The following is a 25094-nucleotide window of genomic DNA, read 5'->3' as shown; positions in this document are numbered from 1 at the left end:
TCAGCATTATCCAGGCTAATAAACCTGTCCTGTTCTAGAACAACCTAGACATTATGCAGCATTATCCAGGCTAATAAACCTGTCCTGTTCTAAAACAACCTGGACATTATCCAGCCTAATAAACCTGTCCTGATATAGAACAACATAGACATTATTCAGCATTATCCAGGCTAATAAACCTGTCCTGATATAGAACAACCTAGACATTATCCAGGCTAATAAACACTGTCCTGTTCTAGAACAAACTAGACATTATGCAGCATTATCCAGCCTAATAAACCTGTCCTGATCTAGAACAACCTGGACATTATGCACTATTATCCAGGCTAATAAACCTGACCTGATATAGAACAACCTAGACATTATCCAGACTAATAAACACTGTCCTGTTCTAGAACAAACTAGACATTATGCAGCATTATCCAGGCTAATAAACCTGTCCTGTTCTAAAACAACCTGGACATTATCCAGGCTAATAAACACAGTCTTGTTCTAGAACAACCTACACATTATTCAGCATTATCCAGGCTAATAAACCTGTCCTGATATAGAACAACCTAGACATTATTCAGCATTATCCTGGCTAATAAACCTGTCCTCATATAGAACAACCTAGACATTATCCAGGCTAATAAACCTATCCTGATATAGAACAACCTAGAATTTATCCAGGCTAATAAACCTGTCCTGTTCTAGAACAACCTATACATTATTCAGCATTATCCAGGCTAATAAACCTGTCCTGTTCTAGAACAACCTAGACATTATTCATCATTATCCCGGCTAATAAACCTGTCCTCATATAGAACAACCTAGACATTATCCAGGCTAATAAACCTATCCTGATATAGAACAACCTAGACATTATCCAGGCTAATAAACCTGTCCTGTTCTAGAACAACCTATACATTATTCAGCATTATCCAGGCTAATAAACCTGTCCTGATATAGAACAACCTAGACATTATCCAGGCTAATTAACACTGTCCTGTTCTAGAACAACCTAGACATTATGCAGCCTAATAAACACTGTCCTGTTCTAGAACAACCTGGACATTATCCAGGCTAACAAACACTGTCCTGTTCTAGAACAACCTAGACATTATGCAGCCTAATAAACACTGTCCTGTTCTAGAACAACCTAGACATTATGCAGCCTAATAAACACAGTCCTGTTCTAGAACAACCTAGACATTATGGAGCCTAATAAACACTGTCCTGTTCTAGAACAACCTAGACATTATCCAGGCTAATAAACACTGTCCTGTTCTAGAACAACCTAGACATTATCCAGGCTAATAAACACAGTCCTGTTATAGACCAACCTAGACATTATGCAGCCTAATAAACACTGTCCTGTTCTAGAACAACCTACACATTATTCAGCATTATCCAGCCTAATAAACACAGTCCTGTTCTAGAACAACCTAGACATTATGCAGCATAATAAACACTGTCCTGTTCTAGAACAACCTAGACATTATCCAGGCTAACAAACACTGTCCTGTTCTAGAACAACCTAGACATTATGCAGCCTAATAAACACTGTCCTGTTCTAGAACAACCTGGACATTATCCAGGCTAATAAACCTGTCCTGATATAGAACAACCTAGACATTATGGAGCCTAATAAACACTGTCCTGTTCTAGAACAACCTGGACATTATCCAGGCTAATAAACACTGTCCTGTTCTAGAACAACCTAGACATTATCCAGGCTAATAAACACTGTCCTGTTCTAGAACAACCTAGACATTATGCAGCCTAATAAACACTGTCCTGTTCTAGAACAACCTGGACATTATCCAGGCTAATAAACACTGTCCTGTTCTAGAACAACCTAGACATTATCCAGGCTAATAAACACTGTCCTGTTCTAGAACAACCTGGACATTATGCAGCCTAATAAACACTGTCCTGTTCTAGAACAACCTAGACATTATTCAGCATTATCCAACCTAATAAACCTGTCCTGATATAGAACAACCTAGACATTATGCAGCATTATCCAACCTAATAAACCTGTCCTGATATAGAACAACCTAGACATTATTCAGCATTATCCAAGCTAATAAACCTGTCCTGATATAGAACAACCTGGACATTATCCAGGCTAATAAACCTGTCCTGATATAGAACAACCTAGACATTATCCAGGCTAATAAACCTGTCCTGATATAGAACAACCTGGACATTATCCAGGCTAATAAACCTGTCCTGATATAGAACAACCTAGACATTATCCAGGCTAATAAACCTGTCCTGCCAGCAGGATAACTCAGTTGTAGAACAGTAAAATACTGTACTTCAGTACAGAGCCATATTACACAACAGCAGGGCTCTGAGTCACAACAGCCGTAGAGTAGAGAGGGTCTGTAACAACATGTAGTGACATTGATAGGGGTCTGACTCACTTCAGATATGCAGGACTTCATCTTCAACATTGAGGTCAGTTCCTGTCGTGTCACATTGTCCCGCCTCCATTGCCTCACCCTAGACAACAAACATAAGATATTTCAAGATGAAGGAATTGTTCAATTCAGTTGTTAGACAACATAGTAAACTGATGTAGACATGCAGGAGGACATATCTCACCACATGAGGACAAATAGAGAGGACAACAAGAAAATGATGATGACAGCAAACAGGGACAGAAATATCACCACTCCCAGATTACCACCATCATCCTCCGAATCTAGAGGAGAGAGAGCAGGAGAGAGAGAACAGAAGACAGAGATCAGGAGAGAGAGAGAACAGAAGACAGAGATCAGGAGAGAGAGGGACCAGGAGACAGAGATCAGGAGAGAGAGGGAACAGAAGACAGAGATCAGGAGAGAGAGATCAGGAGACAGAGATCAGGAGAGAGAGGGAACAGAAGACAGAGATCAGGAGAGAGAGGGAACAGAAGACAGAGATCAGGAGAGAGAGGGAACAGAAGACAGAGATCAGGAGAGAGAGGGAACAGACAAGTCCTCAACTGGCAGCTTCTTTAAATAATACATACAAAACACCCATCTCAACGTCAACAGTGAAGAGGTGACTCCTGGATGCTGGTCTTCTAGGCAGAGTTCCTCTGTCCAGTCTCAACGTCAACAGTGAAGAGGTGACTCCTGGATGCTGGTCTTCTAGGCAGAGTTCCTCTGTCCAGTCTCAACGTCAACAGTGAAGAGGTGACTCCTGGATGCTGGCCTTCTAGGCAGAGTTCCTCTGTCCAGTATCAACGTCAACAGTGAAGAGGTGACTCCTGGATGCTGGCCTTCTAGGCAGAGTTCCTCTGTCCAGTGTCTGTGTTATTTTGCCCATCTTAATCTTTTCTTTTTATTGGGCAGTCTGAGATATGGCTTTTTCTTTGCATCTCTGCCTAGAAGGCCAGAATCCTGGAGTCGCATCTTCACTGTTGATGTTGAGACTGGGGTTTGGCGGGTACTATTTAATGAAGCTGCCAGTTGAGGACTTGTGAGGAGTCTGTTTCTCAAACTAGACACTTTAAAGTACTTGTCCATTTGCTCAGTTGTGCACCGGGGCCTCCCACTCCTCTTTCTAGAGGAGCCAGTTTGCGCTGTTCTGTGAAGGGAGTAGTACACAGCGTTGTACGAGATCTTCAGTTTCTTGGCAATTTCTCACATGGAATAACCTTCATTTCTCAGAACAAGAACAGACTGACGAGTTTGAGAGGAAAGGTCTTTGTTTCTGGCCATTTTGAGCCTGCAATTGAACCCACAAATGCTGATGCTCCAGATACTCAACTAGTCTAAAGAAGGCCAGTTTTATTGCTTCTTTAATGAGCACAACAGTTTTCAGCTGTGCTAACATAATTGCTAAAGGGTTTTCTAATGATCAATTAGCCTTTTAAAATTATAAACTTGGATTAGCTATCACAATGTGCCATTGGAACAGAGGAGGGATGGTTGCTGATAATGGGCCTCTGTATGCCTGTGTAGATATTCCATAATAAATCTGCTGTTTCCAGCTACAATAGTAATTTACAACATTAATAACGTCTATTTGATGTTATGTTAATAGACAAAAAAGTAGCTTTTCTTTAAAAAACAAGGACATTTCTAAGTGACCCCAAACTTTTGAACGGTAGTGTAAATAGAGACTGATGTATACAGAGACTGAAGTACATAGAGACTTATGCATATAGAGACTGATATAAATAGAGCTGATGTATACAGAGACTGATGAAAATAGAGACTGATGTATATAGAGCTGATGTATATAGAGACTGATGTATACATGTATATAGAGACCGATGTATACATGTATATAGAGACTGATGTATATAGACTGATGTATATAGAGACGTATGTATATAGAGATTGATGTATATAGAGACTGATGTATATAGACTGATGTATATAGAGACTGATGTATATAGACTGATGTATATAGAGACGTATGTATATAGAGACTGATGTATATAGAGACTGATGTATACAGATACTGATGTATACATGTATATAGAGCTGAAGTATACAGAGACTGATGTATATAGAGACTGATGTATACAGAGACTGATGTATATAGAGAATGATGTATATAGAGACTGATGTATATAGAGACTGATGTATATAGAGACTGATGTATATAGAGACTGATGTATATAGAGACTGATGTATATAGAGACGGATGTATATAGAGGCTGATGTATATAGAGACTGATGTATATAGAGACTGATGTATATAGTGACTGATGTATATAGAGGCTGATGTATATAGAGACTGATGTATATAGAGACTGATGTATATAGAGCTGATGTATACAGAGACTGATGTATATAGAGACTGATGTATATAGAGACTGATGTATATAGAGACTGATGTATATAGTAACTGATGTATATAGTGACTGATGTATATAGAGCTGATGTATATAGAGACTGATGTATATAGAGACTGATGTATATAGAGACTGATGTATATAGAGCTGATGTATATAGAGACTGATGTATACAGAGACTGATGTATATAGAGACTGATGTATATAGAGACTGATGTATATAGAGCTGATGTATACAGAGACTGATGTATATAGAGACTGATGTATATAGAGACTGATGTATATAGAGCTGATGTATATAGAGACTGATGTATACAGAGACTGATGTATATAGAGACTGATGTATATAGAGACTGATGTATATAGAGCTGATGTATACAGAGACTGATGTATATAGAGACTGATATATATAGAGACTGATGTATACATGTATATAGAGACTGATGTATATATACTGATGTATATAGAGACTTATGTATATAGAGACTTATGTATATAGAGACTGGTGTATATAGAGCTGATGTATACAGAGACTGATGAAAATAGAGACTGATGTATATACAGACTGATGTATATAGAGCTGATGTATATAGAGACGATGTATATAGAGACTGATGTATATAGAGACTGATGTATGTAGAGACTGATGTATATAGAGCTGATGTATATAGAGACTGATGTATACAGTGACTTGTGTATATAGAGCTGATGTATATAGAGACTGGTGTATATAGAGACTGATGTATACAGAGACTGGTGTATATAGAGCTGATGTATATAGAGACTGATGTATATAGAGACTGGTGTATATAGAGACTGATGTATATAGAGACTGATGTATACAGAGACTGGTGTATATAGAGCTGATGTATATAGAGACTGGTGTATATAGAGACTGATGTATACAGAGACTGGTGTATATAGAGCTGATGTATATAGAGACTGGTGTATATAGAGACTGATGTATATACAGACTGATGTATATAGAGACTGATGTATATAGAGACTGATGTATATAGAGCTGATGTATATAGAGACTGATGTATATAGAGACTGATGTATATAGAGACTGATGTATATAGAGCTGATGTATATAGAGACTGATGTATACAGAGACTGATGTATATAGAGACTGATATATATAGAGACTGATGTATATAGAGACTGATGTATATATAAACAGAAGATATGGGCTGTTCTGGCTTAGAAAAAGCGACTTACTCTCTGATTTGGTGTTGGCTGTAGAGGGCTCCGCATCTTCGTCATTGTAGTCTACAGGGACGGTTTGTTCAGTTGGATCTGCTGTGCAACCTGTGGGATTCACCACATAACGATGCTGTCTTTCACAGATAACACCGCTGACCAAGTAACTGTGTAACACTACGGAGAAATTAAAGTCTATTCAAACACTGTTCTGGGCCTAATAAAGGTCCAGTTGTAGACAGGTCTTGGTTAAAAGTAGTGCAGTATATAGGGAATAGAGGGCCATTTGGAACACATTAGTACTATGTGTTAGTGTGTAGTATGCAGTAGTATTCTCACCGCTCCATGGCCAGGCCTGCAGCAGGGGGCTCCAGTCACTCCACTGGCTGTCTGGGTTGATCTCGTCCTGGGCTCTCACCTGTAGCTGGTGGGCGTGGCCAGCAAGGGCGTCGGTTATGAGCAGGGCACTGGCCTTAGACTCCACCTGGAGGGGGGGGGGAGTAAAGGGGGGGAAGATAGATGAATTTAGAGGCCAAAACACAGTCAGATAGGAGGACTGAATGTAGACCAAACACAGTCAGATAGGAGGACAGACTGTAGACCAAACACAGTCAGATAGGAGGACTGACTGTAGACCAAACACTGTCAGATAGGAGGACTGACTGTAGACCAAACACAGTCAGATAGGAGGACTGACTGTAGACCAAAACACAGTCACATAGGAGAACAGACTAATACAATATAATTAGTGGGTAGGATAGTATAGGATCTGACTAATATAATTAGTGGGTAGGATAGTATAGGAACTGACTAATATAATATAATTAGTGGGTAGGATAGTATAGGATCTGACTAATATAATATAATTAGTGGGTAGGATAGTATAGGATCTGACTAATATAATTAGTGGGTAGGATAGTATAGGAACTGACTAATATAATTAGTGGGTAGGATAGTATAGGATCTGATTAATATAATATAATTAGTGGGTAGGATAGTATAGGATCTGACTAATATAATATAATTAGTGGGTAGGATAGTATAGGATCTGACTAATATAATTAGTGGGTAGGATAGTATAGGAACTGACTAATAATATAATTAGTGGGTAGGATAGTATAGGATCTGACTAATATAATTAGTGGGTAGGATAGTATAGGATCTGACTAATATAATATAATTAGTGGGTAGGATAGTATAGGAACTGACTAATATAATTAGTGGGTAGGATAGTATAGGAACTGACTAATATAATATAATTAGTGGGTAGGATAGTATAGGATCTGACTAATATAATTAGTGGGTAGGATAGTATAGGAACTGACTAATATAATATAATTAGTGGGTAGGATAGTATAGGAACTGACTAATATAATTAGTGGGTAGGATAGTATAGAATCTGACTAATATAATATAATTAGTGGGTAGGATAGTATAGAATCTGACTAATATAATATAATTAGTGGGTAGGCTAGTATAGGAACTGACTAATATAATATAATTAGTGGGTAGGCTAGTATAGGATCTGACTAATATAATATAATTAGTGGGTAGGATAGTATAGGAACTGACTAATATAATTAGTGGGTAGGATAGTATAGGATCTGACTAATATAATATAATTAGTGGGTAGGATAGTATAGGATCTGACTAATATAATTAGTGGGTAGGATAGTATAGAATCTGACTAATATAATATAATTAGTGGGTAGGCTAGTATAGGATCTGACTAATATAATTAGTGGGTAGGATAGTATAGGATCTGACTAATATAATTAGTGGGTAGGATAGTATAGGAACTGACTAATATAATATAATTAGTGGGTAGGATAGTATAGGAACTGACTAATATAATATAATTAGTGGGTAGGATAGTATAGGATCTGACTAATATAATATAATTAGTGGGTAGGCTAGTATAGGATCTGACTAATATAATTAGTGGGTAGGATAGTATAGGAACTTACTAATATAATATAATTAGTGGGTAGGATAGTGTAGGATCTGACTAATATAATTAGTGGGTAGGATAGTATAGGAACTGACTAATATAATATAATTACTGGGTAGGATATTATAGGATCTGACTAATGTAATTAGTGGGTAGGCTAGTATGGGATCTGACTAATATAATTAGTGGGTAGGATAGTATAGGATCTGACTAATATAATTAGTAGGATAACTGACTGCCATAATATAATATTCAGTATGATGACTAGAGGAACCAGACCAGATGCTGGATCCTACAGGATGGTAGGGAGGGGAGACGTGATGACTAGAGGAACTGACGGTAGACCAGATGCTGGATCCTACAGGATGGTAGGGAGGGGAGAGGTGATGACTAGAGGAACTGACGGTAGACCAGATGCTGGATCCTACAGGACAGTAGGGAGGGGAGAGATGTTAAATAGAGGAACTGATGGTAGACCAGATGCTGGATCCTACAGGATGGTAGGGAGGGGAGAGGTGATGACTAGAGGAGCTGACGGTAGACCAGATGCTGGATCCTACAGGATGGTAGGGAGGGGAGAGGTGATGACTAGAGGAACTGACGGTAGACCAGATGCTGGATCCTACAGGATGGTAGGGAGGGGAGAGGTGATGACTAGAGGAACTGACGGTAGACCAGATGCTGGATCCTACAGGACGGTAGGGAGGGGAGAGGTGATGACTAGAGGAACTGACGGTAGACCAGATGCTGGATCCTACAGGACGGTAGGGAGGGGAGAGGTGATGACTAGAGGAACTGACGGTAGACCAGATGCTGGATCCTACAGGACGGTAGCGGAGCTGGAAGTGGAGGGGGAAGGGCACAGCGTCGTGGAGCCAGGAGGCAGGGTTCGTCCAGTACACCTGGAGCCTCATGGGATATCCTACCATCCCCACTGCTGTTACTGCCTCTGGGGGGTCTGGCTGCACTGTAGACACACAGAGAGAGGGGGGGGGGTAATGGGGGTCGAGAGTGAGCGGGGGGAGTGGTGGGAGTGAGAGGGGGGAGAGAGAGAGGGAGAGGTGAGGGGGGTGAGAGGGAGGGGGGGTGAGAGGGAGGGAGGGGGGAGAGAGATAGAGAGAGAGAGGGGGAGAGAGAGAGAGAGAGAGAGAGGGGGTGAGAGAGAGGGAGGGGAGAGAGAGAGAGAGAGAGAGAGAGAGAGGGGTGAGAGGGAGGGAGGGGGGAGAGAGAGAGAGAGAGAGAGAGAGAGAGAGAGGGGGTGAGAGAGAGGGAGGGGAGAGAGAGAGAGAGAGAGAGAGGGGTGAGAGAGGGGAGAGAGAGAGAGAGAGGGGGGGGGGGTGAGAGGGAGGGAGGGGGGAGAGAGAGAGAGAGAGGGGGGGGGGTGAGAGAGAGAGGGGGGAGAGAGAGGAGAGAGAGAGAGAGAGAGAGAGAGAGGGGGGGGGGTGAAAGGGAGGGAGGGGGAGAGAGAGAGAGAGAGAGAGGGGGGGTGAGAGAGAGAGGGGGGAGAGAGAGGAGAGAGAGAGAGAGAGAGAGAGAGAGAGAGAGAGAGAGGGAGAGAGAGAGGAGAGAGAGAGGAGAGAGAGAGGGGGGGAGAGAGAGAGAGAGGGAGAGAGAGAAGGAGAGAGAGCGCGAGCGAGAGAGTGAGAGAGGGGGGGGGTGAGGAACACACTATTAAAGATACACACAGACAGAAGGCAGTTAAGACTCAATAACTAACACTTGTGATGACTGAAGACACAAAATGACAAGGTTATTAAATAACGTTAGGGTAAGACAGACAGACGCAGTAAGACCAACACAGAAAGAGATCAGAGGTTGACCTACAGACACACTGTCCAGATGAGAGGTTGACCTACAGAGAGGTTGACCTACAGAGAGGTTGACCTACAGAGAGGTTGACCTACAGAGGTTGACCTACAGAGGTTGACCTACAGAGAGGTTGACCTACAGAGAGGTTGACCTACAGAGGTTGACCTACAGAGAGTTTGACCTACAGAGAGGTTGACCTACAGAGAGGTTGACCTACACAGAGGTTGACCTACACAGAGGTTGACCTACAGAGAGGTTGACCTACAAAAACACTGTCCAGATGAGCGGTTGACCTACAGAGAGGTTGACCTACAGAGAGGTTGACCTACAGAGACACAGCGGGAAATGTGAAGGTGACCTACAGACACACTGTCCAGATGAGCGGTTGACCTACAGAGAGGTTGACCTACAGAGAGGTTGACCTACAGAGACACAGCGGGAAATGTGAAGGTGACCTACAGACACACTGTCCAGATGACTAATATAATGTAATTAGTGGGTAGGATAGACACAGACACACAGCGGGAAATATGAAGGTGACCTACAGAGCTTGTGGAACTTGACCTGAATGATGGTGGTCTGTGACCCCAGAGGGTTGGTCTCGGTGATGTTGATGTAGTGGTAGAGCTGCCACATGGCAGGGTCTGTGATGATGCACTGCTTCTGGGGAGGGGACGACACCACACACATCCTCACCTGGCTCTTATTACCCCTGGAGGGGGGAAGAGGACAGGAGGAAGGAGAGGAGGGAGAGAGGTGGTTATTCACTTGTGGTGCTGCTGGGAAGGAGACACCCCTAGAGGGGGGTAGAGGACAGGAGGAAGGAGACACCCCTAGAGGGGGGTAGAGGACAGGAGGAAGGAGACACCCCTAGAGGGGGGTAGAGGACAGGGGGGTAGAGGACAGGAGGAAGGAGAGGAGGGAGAGAGGTGGTTATTCACTTGTGGTGCTGCTGGGAAGGGGACACCCCTAGAGGGGGGTAGAGGACAGGAGAGGAGGAAGGAGACACCCCTAGTGGGGGGTAGAGGACAGGAGAGGAGGAAGGAGACACCCCTAGAGGGGGGTAGAGGACAGGACAGGAGGAAGGAAAGGGAGAGAGGTGGTTATTCACCTGTGGTGCTGCTGGGAAGGAGACACCCCTTGAGGGGGGTAGAGGACAGGAGAGGAGGAAGGAGACACCCCTAGAGGGGGGTAGAGGACAGGAAAGGAGGAAGGAAAGGGAGAGAGGTGGTTATTCACTTGTGGTGCTGCTGGGAAGGAGACACCCCTAGAGGGGGGTAGAGGACAGGACAGGAGGAAGGACAGGGAGAGAGGTGGTCATTCACTTGTGGTGCTGCTGGGAAGGAGAGAGATCAATTAATAACAACATAATTTCCGCTCCTGTCAAACTGAGTCTGTAAGTATCAAGCTCCCTGTCAAACTGAGTCTGTAAGTATCAAGCTCCCTGTCAAACTGAGTCTGTAAGTATCAAGCTCCCTGTCAAACTGAGCCTGTAAGTATCAAGCTCCCTGTCAAACTGAGTCTGTAGGTATCAAGCTCCCTGTCAAACTGAGTCTGTACGTATCAAGCTCCCTGTCAAACTGAGTCTGTAAGTATCAAGCTCCCTGTCAAACTGAGTCTGTACGTATCAAGCTCCCTGTCAAACTGAGTCTGTAAGTATCAAGCTCCCTGTCAAACTGAGTCTGTACGTATCAAGCTCCCTGTCAAACTGAGTCTGTACGTATCAAGCTCCCTGTCAAACTGAGCCTGTAAGTATCAAGCTCCCTGTCAAACTGAGTCTGTACGTATCAAGCTCCCTGTCAAACTGAGTCTGTACGTATCAAGCTCCCTGTCAAACTGAGCCTGTGTCTCAATGTATGAGTGCTGATCTAGAATAAGCTCCCCCATGTCAATGTTACTATGATCTGAAAGGAAGACATGATCCTACTCTGAGGGTGTTTTCACATATTGTCCTCTTTAAAATAACCCATCTCAGTTCTCTTTAAAGTGAATTCTGGGGGGGGGGGGGGGGCAGAACTCAGTTCTCTTTGTGTTCACACTGCCTTTGAATTAGGACTCAACTCTTTTGCCAGTTTACTTCACCTATTTGGTGAACCAAGTCCTCTTTGCATTTACATAGCTATGTTTAGAAAGGAACCAAGATTTTTTTCAAAAATTCCCACAATGCACTCTAGGATTTTACAAAGTGCAGGACAAGCCATTCCATCAGAATGCATTATTGGACAGCTAGACATGCCTACTGCTATTGAAAGCTATTCAAATGCATTTAGTTTAAATTTGAGACATTGTAATTATAATCAGAAGATACTATACACATGTACATGTGATTGGTAACAGAATACACTACATTACCAGGAGTTTGTGGACATCTGCTCGTCTCAACATCTCATTCTAAAATCATGGACATTAATCTTGAGTTGGCCCCCCTTTGCTGCTATAACAGCCTCCACTCTTCTGGGAAGGCTTTCCATTAGATGTTGGAACATTGCTGCTATAACAGCCTCCATTCTTCTGGGAAGGCTTTCCACTAGATGTTGGAACATTGCTGCAGGGACTTGTTTCCATTCAGCCACGAGAGCATTAGTGAGGTCAGGCACTGATGTTGGGTGATTAGGCCTGGCTCGCAGACGGCGTTCCAATTCATCCAAAAGGTGTTCGATGGGGTTGAGGTCAGGGCTCTGTGCAGGCCAGTCAAGTTCTTCCACACCGATCTCAACAATGTATTTCTGTATGGACCTCGCTTTGTGTACAGGGGCATAGTAATGCTAAAACAGGACAGAACCTTCCCTAAACTGTTGCCACATAGTTGGAAGCACATAATCATAAAATTGGCAAACGTGTACATCATCACCTTCTCTTTTGTGGCAACAATGAGAGGCAATAAAGTGTGTAGTCTAGTGTGAGGGGTTGTGTCAGTAGTCCAGTGTGAGGGGTGGTGTCAGTAGTCCAGTGTGAGGGGTTGTGTCAGTAGTCCAGTGTGAGGGGTTGTGTCAGTAGTCCAGTGTGAGGGGTTGTGTCAGTAGTCCAGTGTGAGGGGTTGTGTCAGTAGTCTAGTGTGAGGGGTTGTGTCAGTAGTCTAGTGTGAGGGGTTGTGTCAGTAGTCTAGTGTGAGGGGTTGTGTCAGTAGTCTAGTGGGAGGGGTTGTGTCAGTAGTCTAGTGTGTGGTGCAGGAATAATGATAAGTGAACCTGGGGAGTTTTGTGTTCACATTGTCCTCTCAGTTCGGGTCGCTTCGGGGGCTCAGACCACCTCTCAGTTCGGGTCGCTTCGGGGGCTCAGACCACCTCTCAGTTCGGGTCGCTTCAGGGGCTCAGACCACCTCTCAGTTCGGGTCGCTTCGGGGGCTCAGACCACCTCTCAGTTCGGGTCGCTTCGAGGGCTCAGACCACCTCTCAGTTCGGGTCGCTTCGGGCGCTCAGACCACCTCTCAGTTCGGGTCGCTTCGAGGGCTCAGACCACCTCTCAGTTCGTGTCGCTTCGGGCGCTCAGACCACCTCTCAGTTCGGGTCGCTTCGGGGGCTCAGACCACCTCTCAGTTCGGGTCGCTTCGGGGGCTCAGACCACCTCTCAGTTCGGGTCGCTTTGAGGGCTCAGACCACCTCTCAGTTCGGGTCGCTTCGGGCGCTCAGACCACCTCTCAGTTCGGGTCGCTTCGGGCGCTCAGACCACCTCTCAGTTCGGGTCGCTTCGAGGGCTCAGACCACCTCTCAGTTCGGGTCGCTTCGGGGGCTCAGACCACCTCTCAGTTCGGGTCGCTTCGGGGGCTCAGACCACCTCTCAGTTCGGGTCGCTTCGGGCGCTCAGACCACCTCTCAGTTCGGGTCGCTTCGGGGGCTCAGACCACCTCTCAGTTCGGGTCGCTTTGAGGGCTCAGACCACCTCTCAGTTCGGGTCGCTTCGGGGGCTCAGACCAGCTCTCAGTTCGGGTCGCTTCGGGCGCTCAGACCACCTCTCAGTTCGGGTCTGGTTGAAAACACCCTGAGACGCTTCATACATACTTCATGAGTCTCAAATGTTCTTCTGCTTGAGTTGCTGCACCTCATCGAATATTACCTAAAACCATTGATGAGTTCCTGCACCTTGTTATAAACAGAGTACCAACACCTTGTTATAAACAGAGTTCCTGCACCTTGTTATAAACAGAGTACCAACACCTTGTTATAAACAGAGTACCAACACCTTGTTATAAACAGAGTACCAACACCTTGTTATAAACAGAGTACCAACACCTTGTTATAAACAGAGTACCAACACCTTGTTATAAACAGAGTTCCTGCACCTTGTTATAAACAGAGTACCAACACCTTGTTATAAACAGAGTACCTACACCTTGTTATAAACAGAGTACCAACACCTTGTTATAAACAGAGTACCAACACCTTGTTATAAACAGAGTACCAACACCTTGTTATAAACAGAGTACCAACACCTTGTTATAAACAGAGTTCCTGCACCTTGTTATAAACAGAGTACCAACACCTTGTTATAAACAGAGTACCAACACCTTGTTATAAACAGAGTACCAACACCTTGTTATAAACAGAGTACCAACACCTTGTTATAAACAGAGTACCAACACCTTGTTATAAACAGAGTACCAACACCTTGTTATAAACAGAGTTCCTGCACCTTGTTATAAACAGAGTACCAACACCTTGTTATAAACAGAGTACCAACACCTTGTTATAAACAGAGTACCAACACCTTGTTATAAACAGAGTACCGGCACCTTGTTATAAACAGAGTACCAACACCTTGTTATAAACAGAGTACCAACACCTTGTTATAAACAGAGTACCAACACCTTGTTATAAACAGAGTACCAACACCTTGTTATAAACAGAGTACCGGCACCTTGTTATAAACAGAGTACCAACACCTTGTTATAAACAGAGTACCAACACCTTGTTATAAACAGAGTACCAACACCTTGTTATAAACAGAGTACCAACACCTTGTTATAAACAGAGTACCAACACCTTGTTATAAACAGAGTTCCTGCACCTTGTTATAAACAGAGTACCAACACCTTGTTATAAACAGAGTACCAACACCTTGTTATAAACAGAGTACCGGCACCTTGTTATAAACAGAGTACCAACACCTTGTTATAAACAGAGTACCAACACCTTGTTATAAACAGAGTACCAACACCTTGTTATAAACAGAGTACCAACACCTTGTTATAAACAGAGTACCAACACCTTGTTATAAACAGAGTACCAACACCTTGTTATAAACAGAGTACCAACACCTTGTTATAAACAGAGTACCAACACCTTGTTTTAAACAGAGTACCAACACCTTGTTATAAACAGAGTACCAACACCTTGTTATAAACAGAGTACCAACACCTTGTTATAAACAGAGTACCAACACCTTGTTATAAACAAAGTACCAACACCTTGTTATAAACAGAGTACCAACACCTTGTTATAAACAGAGTACCAACACCTTGTTATAAACAGAGTACCAACACCTTGTTATAAACAGAGTACCAACACCTTGTTATAAACAGAGTACCAACACCTTGTTATAAACAGAGTACCAACACCTTGTTATAAACAGAGTACCGGCACCTTGTTATAAACAGAGTACCAACACCTTGTTATAAACAGAGTACCAACACCTTGTTATAAACAGAGTACCAACACCTTGTTATAAACAGAGTACCAACACCTTGTTATAAACAGAGTACCGGCACCTTGTTATAAACAGAGTACCAACACCTTGTTATAAACAGAGTACCAACACCTTGTTATAAACAGAGTACCAACACCTTGTTATAAACAGAGTACCAACACCTTGTTATAAACAGAGTACCAACACCTTGTTATAAACAGAGTACCAACACCTTGTTATAAACAGAGTACCAACACCTTGTTATAAACAGAGTACCAACACCTTGTTATAAACAGAGTACCAACACCTTGTTATAAACAGAGTACCAACACCTTGTTATAAACAGAGTACCGGCACCTTGTTATAAACAGAGTACCAACACCTTGTTATAAACAGAGTACCAACACCTTGTTATAAACAGAGTACCAACACCTTGTTATAAACAGAGTACCAACACCTTGTTATAAACAGAGTACCGGCACCTTGTTATAAACAGAGTACCAACACCTTGTTATAAACAGAGTACCAACACCTTGTTATAAACAGAGTACCAACACCTTGTTATAAACAGAGTACCAACACCTTGTTATAAACAGAGTACCAACACCTTGTTATAAACAGAGTACCTGCACCTTGTTATAAACAGAGTACCAACACCTTGTTATAAACAGAGTACCAACACCTTGTTATAAACAGAGTACCGGCACCTTGTTATAAACAGAGTACCAACACCTTGTTATAAACAGAGTACCAACACCTTGTTATAAACAGAGTACCAACACCTTGTTATAAACAGAGTACCAACACCTTGTTATAAACAGAGTACCAACACCTTGTTATAAACAGAGTACCAACACCTTGTTATAAACAGAGTACCAACACCTTGTTATAAACAGAGTACCAACACCTTGTTTTAAACAGAGTACCAACACCTTGTTATAAACAGAGTACCAACACCTTGTTATAAACAGAGTACCAACACCTTGTTATAAACAGAGTACCAACACCTTGTTATAAACAAAGTACCAACACCTTGTTAACACCTTGTTATAAACAGAGTACCAACACCTTGTTATAAACAGAGTTCCTGCACCTTGTTATAAACAGAGTTCCTGCACCTTGTTATAAACAGAGTACCAACACCTTGTTATAAACAGAGTACCAACACCTTGTTATAAACAGAGTACCAACACCTTGTTATAAACAGAGTACCAACACCTTGTTATAAACAGAGTTCCAACACCTTGTTATAAACAGAGTACCAACACCTTGTTATAAACAGAGTACCAACACCTTGTTATAAACAGAGTACCAACACCTTGTTATAAACAGAGTACCGGCACCTTGTTATAAACAGAGTACCAACACCTTGTTATAAACAGAGTACCAACACCTTGTTATAAACAGAGTACCAACACCTTGTTATAAACAGAGTACCAACACCTTGTTATAAACAGAGTACCGGCACCTTGTTATAAACAGAGTACCAACACCTTGTTATAAACAGAGTACCAACACCTTGTTATAAACAGAGTACCAACACCTTGTTATAAACAGAGTACCAACACCTTGTTATAAACAGAGTACCAACACCTTGTTATAAACAGAGTTCCTGCACCTTGTTATAAACAGAGTACCAACACCTTGTTATAAACAGAGTACCAACACCTTGTTATAAACAGAGTACCGGCACCTTGTTATAAACAGAGTACCAACACCTTGTTATAAACAGAGTACCAACACCTTGTTATAAACAGAGTACCAACACCTTGTTATAAACAGAGTACCAACACCTTGTTATAAACAGAGTACCAACACCTTGTTATAAACAGAGTACCAACACCTTGTTATAAACAGAGTACCAACACCTTGTTATAAACAGAGTACCAACGCCTTGTTATAAACAGAGTACCAACACCTTGTTATAAACAGAGTACCAACACCTTGTTATAAACAGAGTACCAACACCTTGTTATAAACAAAGTACCAACACCTTGTTATAAACAGAGTACCAACACCTTGTTATAAACAGAGTTCCTGCACCTTGTTATAAACAGAGTTCCTGCACCTTGTTATAAACAGAGTACCAACACCTTGTTATAAACAGAGTACCAACACCTTGTTATAAACAGAGTACCAACACCTTGTTATAAACAGAGTACCAACACCTTGTTATAAACAGAGTTCCAACACCTTGTTATAAACAGAGTACCAACACCTTGTTATAAACAGAGTACCAACACCTTGTTATAAACAGAGTACCAACACCTTGTTATAAACAGAGTACCAACACCTTGTTATAAACAGAGTTCCTGCACCTTGTTATAAACAGAGTTCCTGCACCTTGTTATAAACAGAGTACCTACACCTTGTTATAAACAGAGTTCCTGCACCTTGTTATAAACAGAGTACCAACACCTTGTTATAAACAGAGTTCCTGCACCTTGTTATAAACAGAGTACCTACACCTTGTTATAAACAGAGTACCAACACCTTGTTATAAACAGAGTACCGGCACCTTGTTATAAACAGAGTACCGGCACCTTGTTATAAACAGAGTACCAACACCTTGTTATAAACAGAGTACCAACACCTTGTTATAAACAGAGTACCAACACCTTGTTATAAACAGAGTACCAACACCTTGTTATAAACAGAGTACCAACACCTTGTTATAAACAGAGTACCAACACCTTGTTATAAACAGAGTACCAACACCTTGTTATAAACAGAGTACCGGCACCTTGTTATAAACAGAGTACCAACACCTTGTTATAAACAGAGTACCAACACCTTGTTATAAACAGAGTACCAACACCTTGTTATAAACAGAGTACCGGCACCTTGTTATAAACAGAGTACCAACACCTTGTTATAAACAGAGTACCAACACCTTGTTATAAACAGAGTACCAACACCTTGTTATAAACAGAGTACCAACACCTTGTTATAAACAGAGTACCAACACCTTGTTATAAACAGAGTACCAACACCGTGTTATAAACAGAGTACCAACACCTATTTCGTTTCATGTCAAGCACTGGCCTAAACATGCATTCAGATGCAAATCATAGCCAGTAGAAGAGAGGGGTTGGAAAGTGATATACACTACGGTTCAAAAGTTTGGGGGTCACTTAGTTTGGGGGTCACTTAGTTTGGGGGTCACTTAGTTTGGGGGTCACTTAGTTTGGGGGTCACTTAGTTTGGAGGTCACTTCGTTTGGGCGTCACTTAGTTTAGGGGGTCACTTAGTTTGGGGGTCACTTCGTTTGGGGGTCACTTAGTTTGGGGGTCACTTAGTTTGGGGGTCACTTAGTTTGGGGGTCACTTAGTTTGGGGGTCACTTAGTTTGGGGGTCACTTCGTTTGGGGGTCACTTAGTTTAGGGGGTCACTTAGTTTGGGGGTCACTTAGTTTAGGGGGTCACTTAGTTTAGGGGGTCACTTGTTGTTGAAAGAAAAACATTTTTTTTTTTGTCCATTAAAATAACATGAAATTGATCAGAAATACAGTGTAGACATTGTTAATGTTGTAAATGACTATTGTAGCTGGAAATGGCTGAATTTTTTATGGAATATCTACATAGCCGTACAGAGCCGTACAACCATCACTCCTGTGTTCCAATGGCACATTGTGTTAGCTAATCCTAGTTTAGTACAGTAAAGCCTAACAGTGCAGTAAAGCAGTACAGTGTGCAGTTAAGCAGTAGTGTACAATACTCTAATGCAAAGCAATCTGATTGGCCTCCAAATGTTTCAGCCTCAATGTGATCTTTGGAACAGTAAACTCAAAATGTGCTATTCTGTTCAATGGACAGAAAAAGGCGCAAAGCTCCCTTACCATTAAAACTTTGTAATTTTATTACACAAGTTTAAAAGATTGATGTTTCGGCCTTCAATGGCCTTCTTCAGAATCAGTTCCCTATTCTGTTTGAAAAATATAAGAAAGGGAAGTGTTGCTAAGATACACAATAACAGGTTTTGGTAGACAGATGGTGCTCTTTGGTAAAAAATGTTTTATTTAATGTTCATGTTCATTTGAAATAAAAATTGCTCCATAATGTTTTTTAAGACCTACCTAAGCAAAATGATTGATTATTTTGTAATGATAAATTAAAGGGATTTATTATGAATTTATTATGCAGAGTAGCTAGGTTTATATTATAGAATACAACAGAGCAGCTAGGTTTATATTATAGAATATAACAGAGTAGCTAGGTTAATATTATAGAATATAACAGAGTAGCTAGGTTAATATTATAGAATATAACAGAGCAGCTAGGTTTATATTATAGAATATAACAGAGCAGCTAGGTTTATATTATAGAATATAACAGAGCAGCTAGGTTTATATTATAGAATATAACAGAGTAGCTAGGTTTATATTATAGAATATAACAGAGCAGCTAGGTTTATATTATAGAATATAACAGAGTAGCTAGGTTTATATTATAGAATATAACAGAGCAGCTAGGTTTATATTATAGAATATAACAGAGTAGCTAGGTTTATATTATAGAATATAACAGAGTAGCTAGGTTTATATTATTGAATATAACAGAGCAGCTAGGTTTATATTATAGAATATAACAGAGTAGCTAGGTTTATATTATAGAATATAACAGAGTAGCTAGGTTTATATTATAGAATTTAACAGAGTAGCTAGGTTAATATTATAGAATATAACAGAGTAGCTAGGTTTATATTATAGAATTTAACAGAGTAGCTAGGTTTATATTATAGAATATAACAGAGTAGCTAGGTTAATATTATAGAATATAACAGAGTAGCTAGGTTTATATTATAGCATTTAACAGAGTAGCTAGGTTAATATTATAGAATATAACAGAGAGCTGTTTATATGATAAAATATAACAGAGTAGCTAGGTTAATATTATAGAATATAACAGAGTAGCTAGGTTAATATTATAGAATATAACAGAGTAGCTAGGTTTATATTATAGAATATAACAGAGTAGCTGTTTTAAAACTGTGTTTTATAAACCTGATAACTCGGAGTGTCTACATCATTTTAAATGTCTGGACTGAATGGAACTGCCCCATTTAAAATGTTGCATATTTTTGCATATTTTTGAAACTGAATGTTATCAGATACCCAACCAAAACCTAAAATTAGATAAAGGGAACCTGAGTTTACAAATCATTTTTTTTTAAACATATTTTATTTATTTCATTATAAAGTTATGCAACACCCAATTCCCCTGTGTGAAAAAGTTATGTCCCCATTACACTCAATAATTGGTCGTGCCACCTTTAGTTGCAATGACTGCAACCAACCACTTCCTGTAGTTGTTGATCAGTCTCTCACATCGCTGTGGAGGAATTTTGTCCCACTCTGGCATGAAAAACTAATTTAACTCAGCTACATTTGTGGGGTTTCAAGCATAAACTGCTTGTTTCAAGTCCTGCCACAACATCTCAATTGGGATTAGGTTTGGCCTTTGACAAGGCCATTACAAAACCTCATGTGTTGCTTTTTAGCCATTTTCATGTAGACTTGATTGTGTGTTTTGGATCATTGTCTTGCTGCATGACCCAGCAGGGCTTCAGCTCCCAGATGGCCTGACATTCTCCTGGAGAACTCTCTGACCCAAAATGTTTTAAAGATACTGTTCACAGCACTCGGGCTCCTGAGTGGCGCAGTGGTCTAAGGCACTGCATCTCAGTGATAGAGGCTTCACTACAGACCCTGGTTCAGCGGTCTAAGACACTGCATCTCAGTGCTAGAGGAGTCACTACAGACCCTGGTTCAGCGGTCTAAGACAGTGCATCTCAGTGCTAGAGGAGTCACTACAGACCCTGGTTCAGCGGTCTAAGGCACTTCCTCTCAGTGCTAGAGGAGTCACTACAGACCCTGGTTCAGCGGTCTAAGACACTGCATCTCAGTGCTAGAGGAGTCACTCAGACCCTGGTTCAGTGGTCTAAGACACTGCATCTCAGTGCTAGAGGCGTCACTACAGACCCTGGTTCAGCGGTCTAAGGCACTGCATCTCAGTGCTAGCGGCGTTACTACAGACACCCTGGATCGAATCCAGGCTGTATCTCAACCGGCTGGACATGATTGGGAGTCCCATAGGGCGGCACACAATTGTCCCAGCATCGTCTGGGTTCGGTCGGTGTAGGCCATCATTGTAAAGAAGAATTTGTTCTCAACTGTCTTGCCTAGTTAATTATTATAATAATTTTTTTAAGATTTGGAAAAAGTACCAGGTTAAAAAAAAGAAGCTTGGCTCCCTGTTAATCAGTCTCTTCATTCATCATTTGATAATGAATATAGGCTGCCTATTCATAATATATTCACATCAGACTATTCTCAATTCAATCTTGTAATCTTGTTTTTAAGTTTACATCTATATAGGCCTATGTGTGTACTGCAGTTAGTTCCACTGATATCCTGGCTGTGATCCAGTAAAACAGAGGTCTGTTGTGATCTGTGCAACGGCATGGCATGACGTTCTAGTTCAGAGCTGTAGTCTATAGTTTATTGTGTGTGTGTGTTGTGTAGGCCGTGAGTCGCTTGTGAAATGCACAAAGCCATCAATTGACGTTGTAAAGAAATGGTCAGTGAACTCAGGTGTTAATGGTGTAATCCTGTTTCAATTAGGATTTAAGCGCTTTAATTTCTGCCCACCAAAAGTTTTGCCCACCCCACCAATGGGTTTCTGGCTACGCTACTGCAGCTTACCTATAGGAGGTGTGGTACAGGGCTGGTAGGTGGGTCTTCACAGACTCCACCCATGAACACAATACTAGGCTGTGATTGGGCACAAGACAGGAAATGCTGAGCAGACCGGGAGGATCTGAGGAAAAAAAGAGGAGAAATGATGATCACGTGATCAACACCAGAATAACTACATCTCAAAGCTGTATCTCTGTATGTCGATGCTGTATCTCTGCATGTCGATGCTGTGTCTCTGTATGTGTGAGGGATTCAGTCTTTCTGAGGACGGATGTATCTGTGAAAGATACCCCCACAAATACACAACAATACAATAAACACATTATAATGAGGGGATTCCACACAGCTCAATCTGTTAGAGCAATATAAGTTATCTATCTATTCGATCTAATAATAGGAGAAGCTTCTCCTCTCAGGTCCCACCCCTCTTATCAGTAAAATGAGGACCGTCAGGAAGCCATTACAAAAAAGAGGGAGGAGGGGGGAGGATAGAGGGGAGAGTGAGAGGGAGGAGGGGGAGGATAGAGGGGAGATTGAGAGGGAGGAGGGGGGAGGATAGAGGGGAGAGTGAGAGGGAGGAGGGGGGAGGATAGAGGGGAGAGTGAGGGAGGAGGGGGAGGATAGAGGGGAGAGTGAGAGGGAGGAGGGGGAGGATAGAGGGGAGATTGAGAGGGAGGAGGAGGGAGGATAGAGGGGAGAGTGAGAGGGAGGAGGGGGAGGATAGAGGGGAGATTGAGAGGGAGGAGGAGGGAGGATAGAGGGGAGAGGGGGAGGATAGAGGGGAGAGTGAGATTGAGGAGGGGGGAGGATAGAGGGGAGATTGAGAGGGAGGATAGAGGGGAGACTTACATCCTAGCCTGAGTCTGGTGGTCTGGATGAGGAGTCCCTGCTCGTCATGGCAGCTGTAGTTACCCTCGGCAGCGTGTTCTGCGTGCACGAGGACCAGATGACCGCCTGATGTCACTCGGTGCTGCCATGGCAACAAGGACCTCCTGTTCAGTCGCCACTCTACTGACGTCCTAAAGAGACATGACATCATGATGTTTACTGGTAGTCAGACAACTACACACGATACAAACTGACCTCTAGTGTATCATACCTGTCCAGCTCTGATATAGACTGACCCCTAGTGTATCATACCTGTCCAGACCCTCTAAAGAACATACTGATACAGACTGACCCCTAGTGTATCATACCTGTCCAGCTCTGATACAGACCCCTAGTGTATCATACCTGTCCAGCTCTGATACAGACTGACCCCTAGTGTATCATACCTGTCCAGCTCTGATACAGACTGACCCCTAGTGTATCATACCTGTCCAGCTCTGATACAGACTGACCCCTAGTGTATCATACCTGTCCAGCTCTGATACAGACTGACCCCTAGTGTATCATACCTGTCCAGACCCTCTAAAGAACATACTGATACAGACTGACCCCTAGTGTATCATACCTGTCCAGACCCTCTAGAGAACATACTGATACAGACTGACCCCTAGTGTATCATACCTGTCCAGACCCTCTAGAGAACATACTGATACAGACTGACCCCTAGTGTATCATACCTGTCCAGCTCTGATACAGACTGAGCCCTAGTGTATCATACCTGTCCAGACCCTCTAGAGAACATACTGATACAGACTGACCCCTAGTGTATCATACCTGTCCAGACCCTCTAGAGAACATACTGATACAGACTGACCCCTAGTGTACCATACCTGTCCAGACCCTCTAGAGAACATACTGATACAGACTGACCCCTAGTGTATCATACCTGTCCAGACCCTCTAGAGAACATACTGATACAGACTGACCCCTAGTGTATCATACCTGTCCAGACCCTCTAGAGAACATACTGATACAGACTGACCCCTAGTGTATCATACCTGTCCAGCTCTGATACAGACTGAGCCCAAGTGTATCATACCTGTCCAGACCCTCTAGAGAACATACTGATACAGACTGACCCCTAGTGTATCATACCTGTCCAGACCCTCTAGAGAACATACTGATACAGACTGACCCCTAGTGTATCATACCTGTCCAGACCCTCTAGAGAACATACTGATACAGACTGACCCCTAGTGTATAATACCTGTCCAGACCCTCTAGAGAACATACTGATACAGACTGACCCCTAGTGTATCATACCTGTCCAGACCCTCTAGAGAACATACTGATACAGACTGAGTCCTAGTGTATCATACCTGTCCAGACCCTCTAGAGAACATACTGATACAGACTGACCCCTAGTGTATCATACCTGTCCCTCTAGAGAACATAGTGATACAGACTGACCCCTAGTGTATCATACCTGTCCAGACCCTCTAGAGAACATACTGATACAGACTGACCCCTAGTGTATCATACCTGTCCATACCCTCTAGAGAACATACTGATACAGACTGACCCCTAGTGCATCATACCTGTCCAGACCCTCTACAGAACATACTGATACAGACTGACCACTAGTGTATCATACCTGTCCAGCTCTGATACAGACTGACCCCTAGTGTATCATACCTGTCCAGCTCTGATACAGACTGACCCCTAGTGTATCATACCTGTCCAGCTCTGATACAGACTGACCCCTAGTGTATCATACCTGTCCAGACCCTCTAACGAACATACTGATACAGACTGACCCCTAGTGTATCATACCTGTCCAGCTCTGATACAGACTGACCCCTAGTGTATCATACCTGTCCAGACCCTCTAGAGAACATACTGATACAGACTGACCCCTAGTGTATCATACCTGTCCAGACCCTCTAGAGAACATACTGATACAGACTGACCCCTAGTGTATCATACCTGTCCAGCTCTGATACAGACTGACCCCTAGGATATCATACCTGTCCAGCTCTGATACAGACTGACCCCTAGTGTATCATACCTGTCCAGCTCTGATACAGACTGACCCCTAGTGTATCATACATGTCCAGCTCTGATACAGACTGACCCCTAGTGTATCATACCTGTCCAGCTCTGATACAGACTGACCCCTAGTGTATCATACCTGTCCAGCT

At 42.3% G+C, this 25094-nt stretch overlaps 1 protein-coding gene across 6 annotated transcripts in view; it reads right to left on the bottom strand.

Annotated features, from left to right (window-relative positions):
* LOC139408249 (ciliary neurotrophic factor receptor subunit alpha-like) overlaps positions 1-25094 on the bottom strand; it is a 447111-nt gene that overhangs the window by 5692 nt on the left and 416325 nt on the right. For 3 of the 6 annotated variants that reach the window (XM_071151918.1, XM_071151916.1, XM_071151917.1), the window contains exons 4-11: positions 22915-23084; positions 22072-22186; positions 10292-10458; positions 8606-8904; positions 6326-6470; positions 6005-6094; positions 2596-2695; positions 2415-2493 (exon numbers count right to left, since the gene is read on the bottom strand). In XM_071151918.1, coding sequence (XP_071008019.1) covers positions 2415-2493; positions 2596-2695; positions 6005-6094; positions 6326-6470; positions 8606-8904; positions 10292-10458; positions 22072-22186; positions 22915-23084 — 1165 coding nt within the window. The remainder of the gene's footprint in view (positions 1-2414; positions 2494-2595; positions 2696-6004; positions 6095-6325; positions 6471-8605; positions 8905-10291; positions 10459-22071; positions 22187-22914; positions 23085-25094) is intronic. The other 3 variants (XM_071151920.1, XM_071151919.1, XR_011634269.1) reach the window with 2 other exon arrangements.

This window comes from Oncorhynchus clarkii, chromosome 5 (genome assembly GCF_045791955.1).
Source record: "Oncorhynchus clarkii lewisi isolate Uvic-CL-2024 chromosome 5, UVic_Ocla_1.0, whole genome shotgun sequence".
Classification (NCBI taxonomy): Eukaryota; Metazoa; Chordata; class Actinopteri; order Salmoniformes; family Salmonidae; genus Oncorhynchus; species Oncorhynchus clarkii.
Note: the sequence above shows the minus strand (reverse complement) of the source record. Positions and strands in the feature narration are given on the sequence as shown.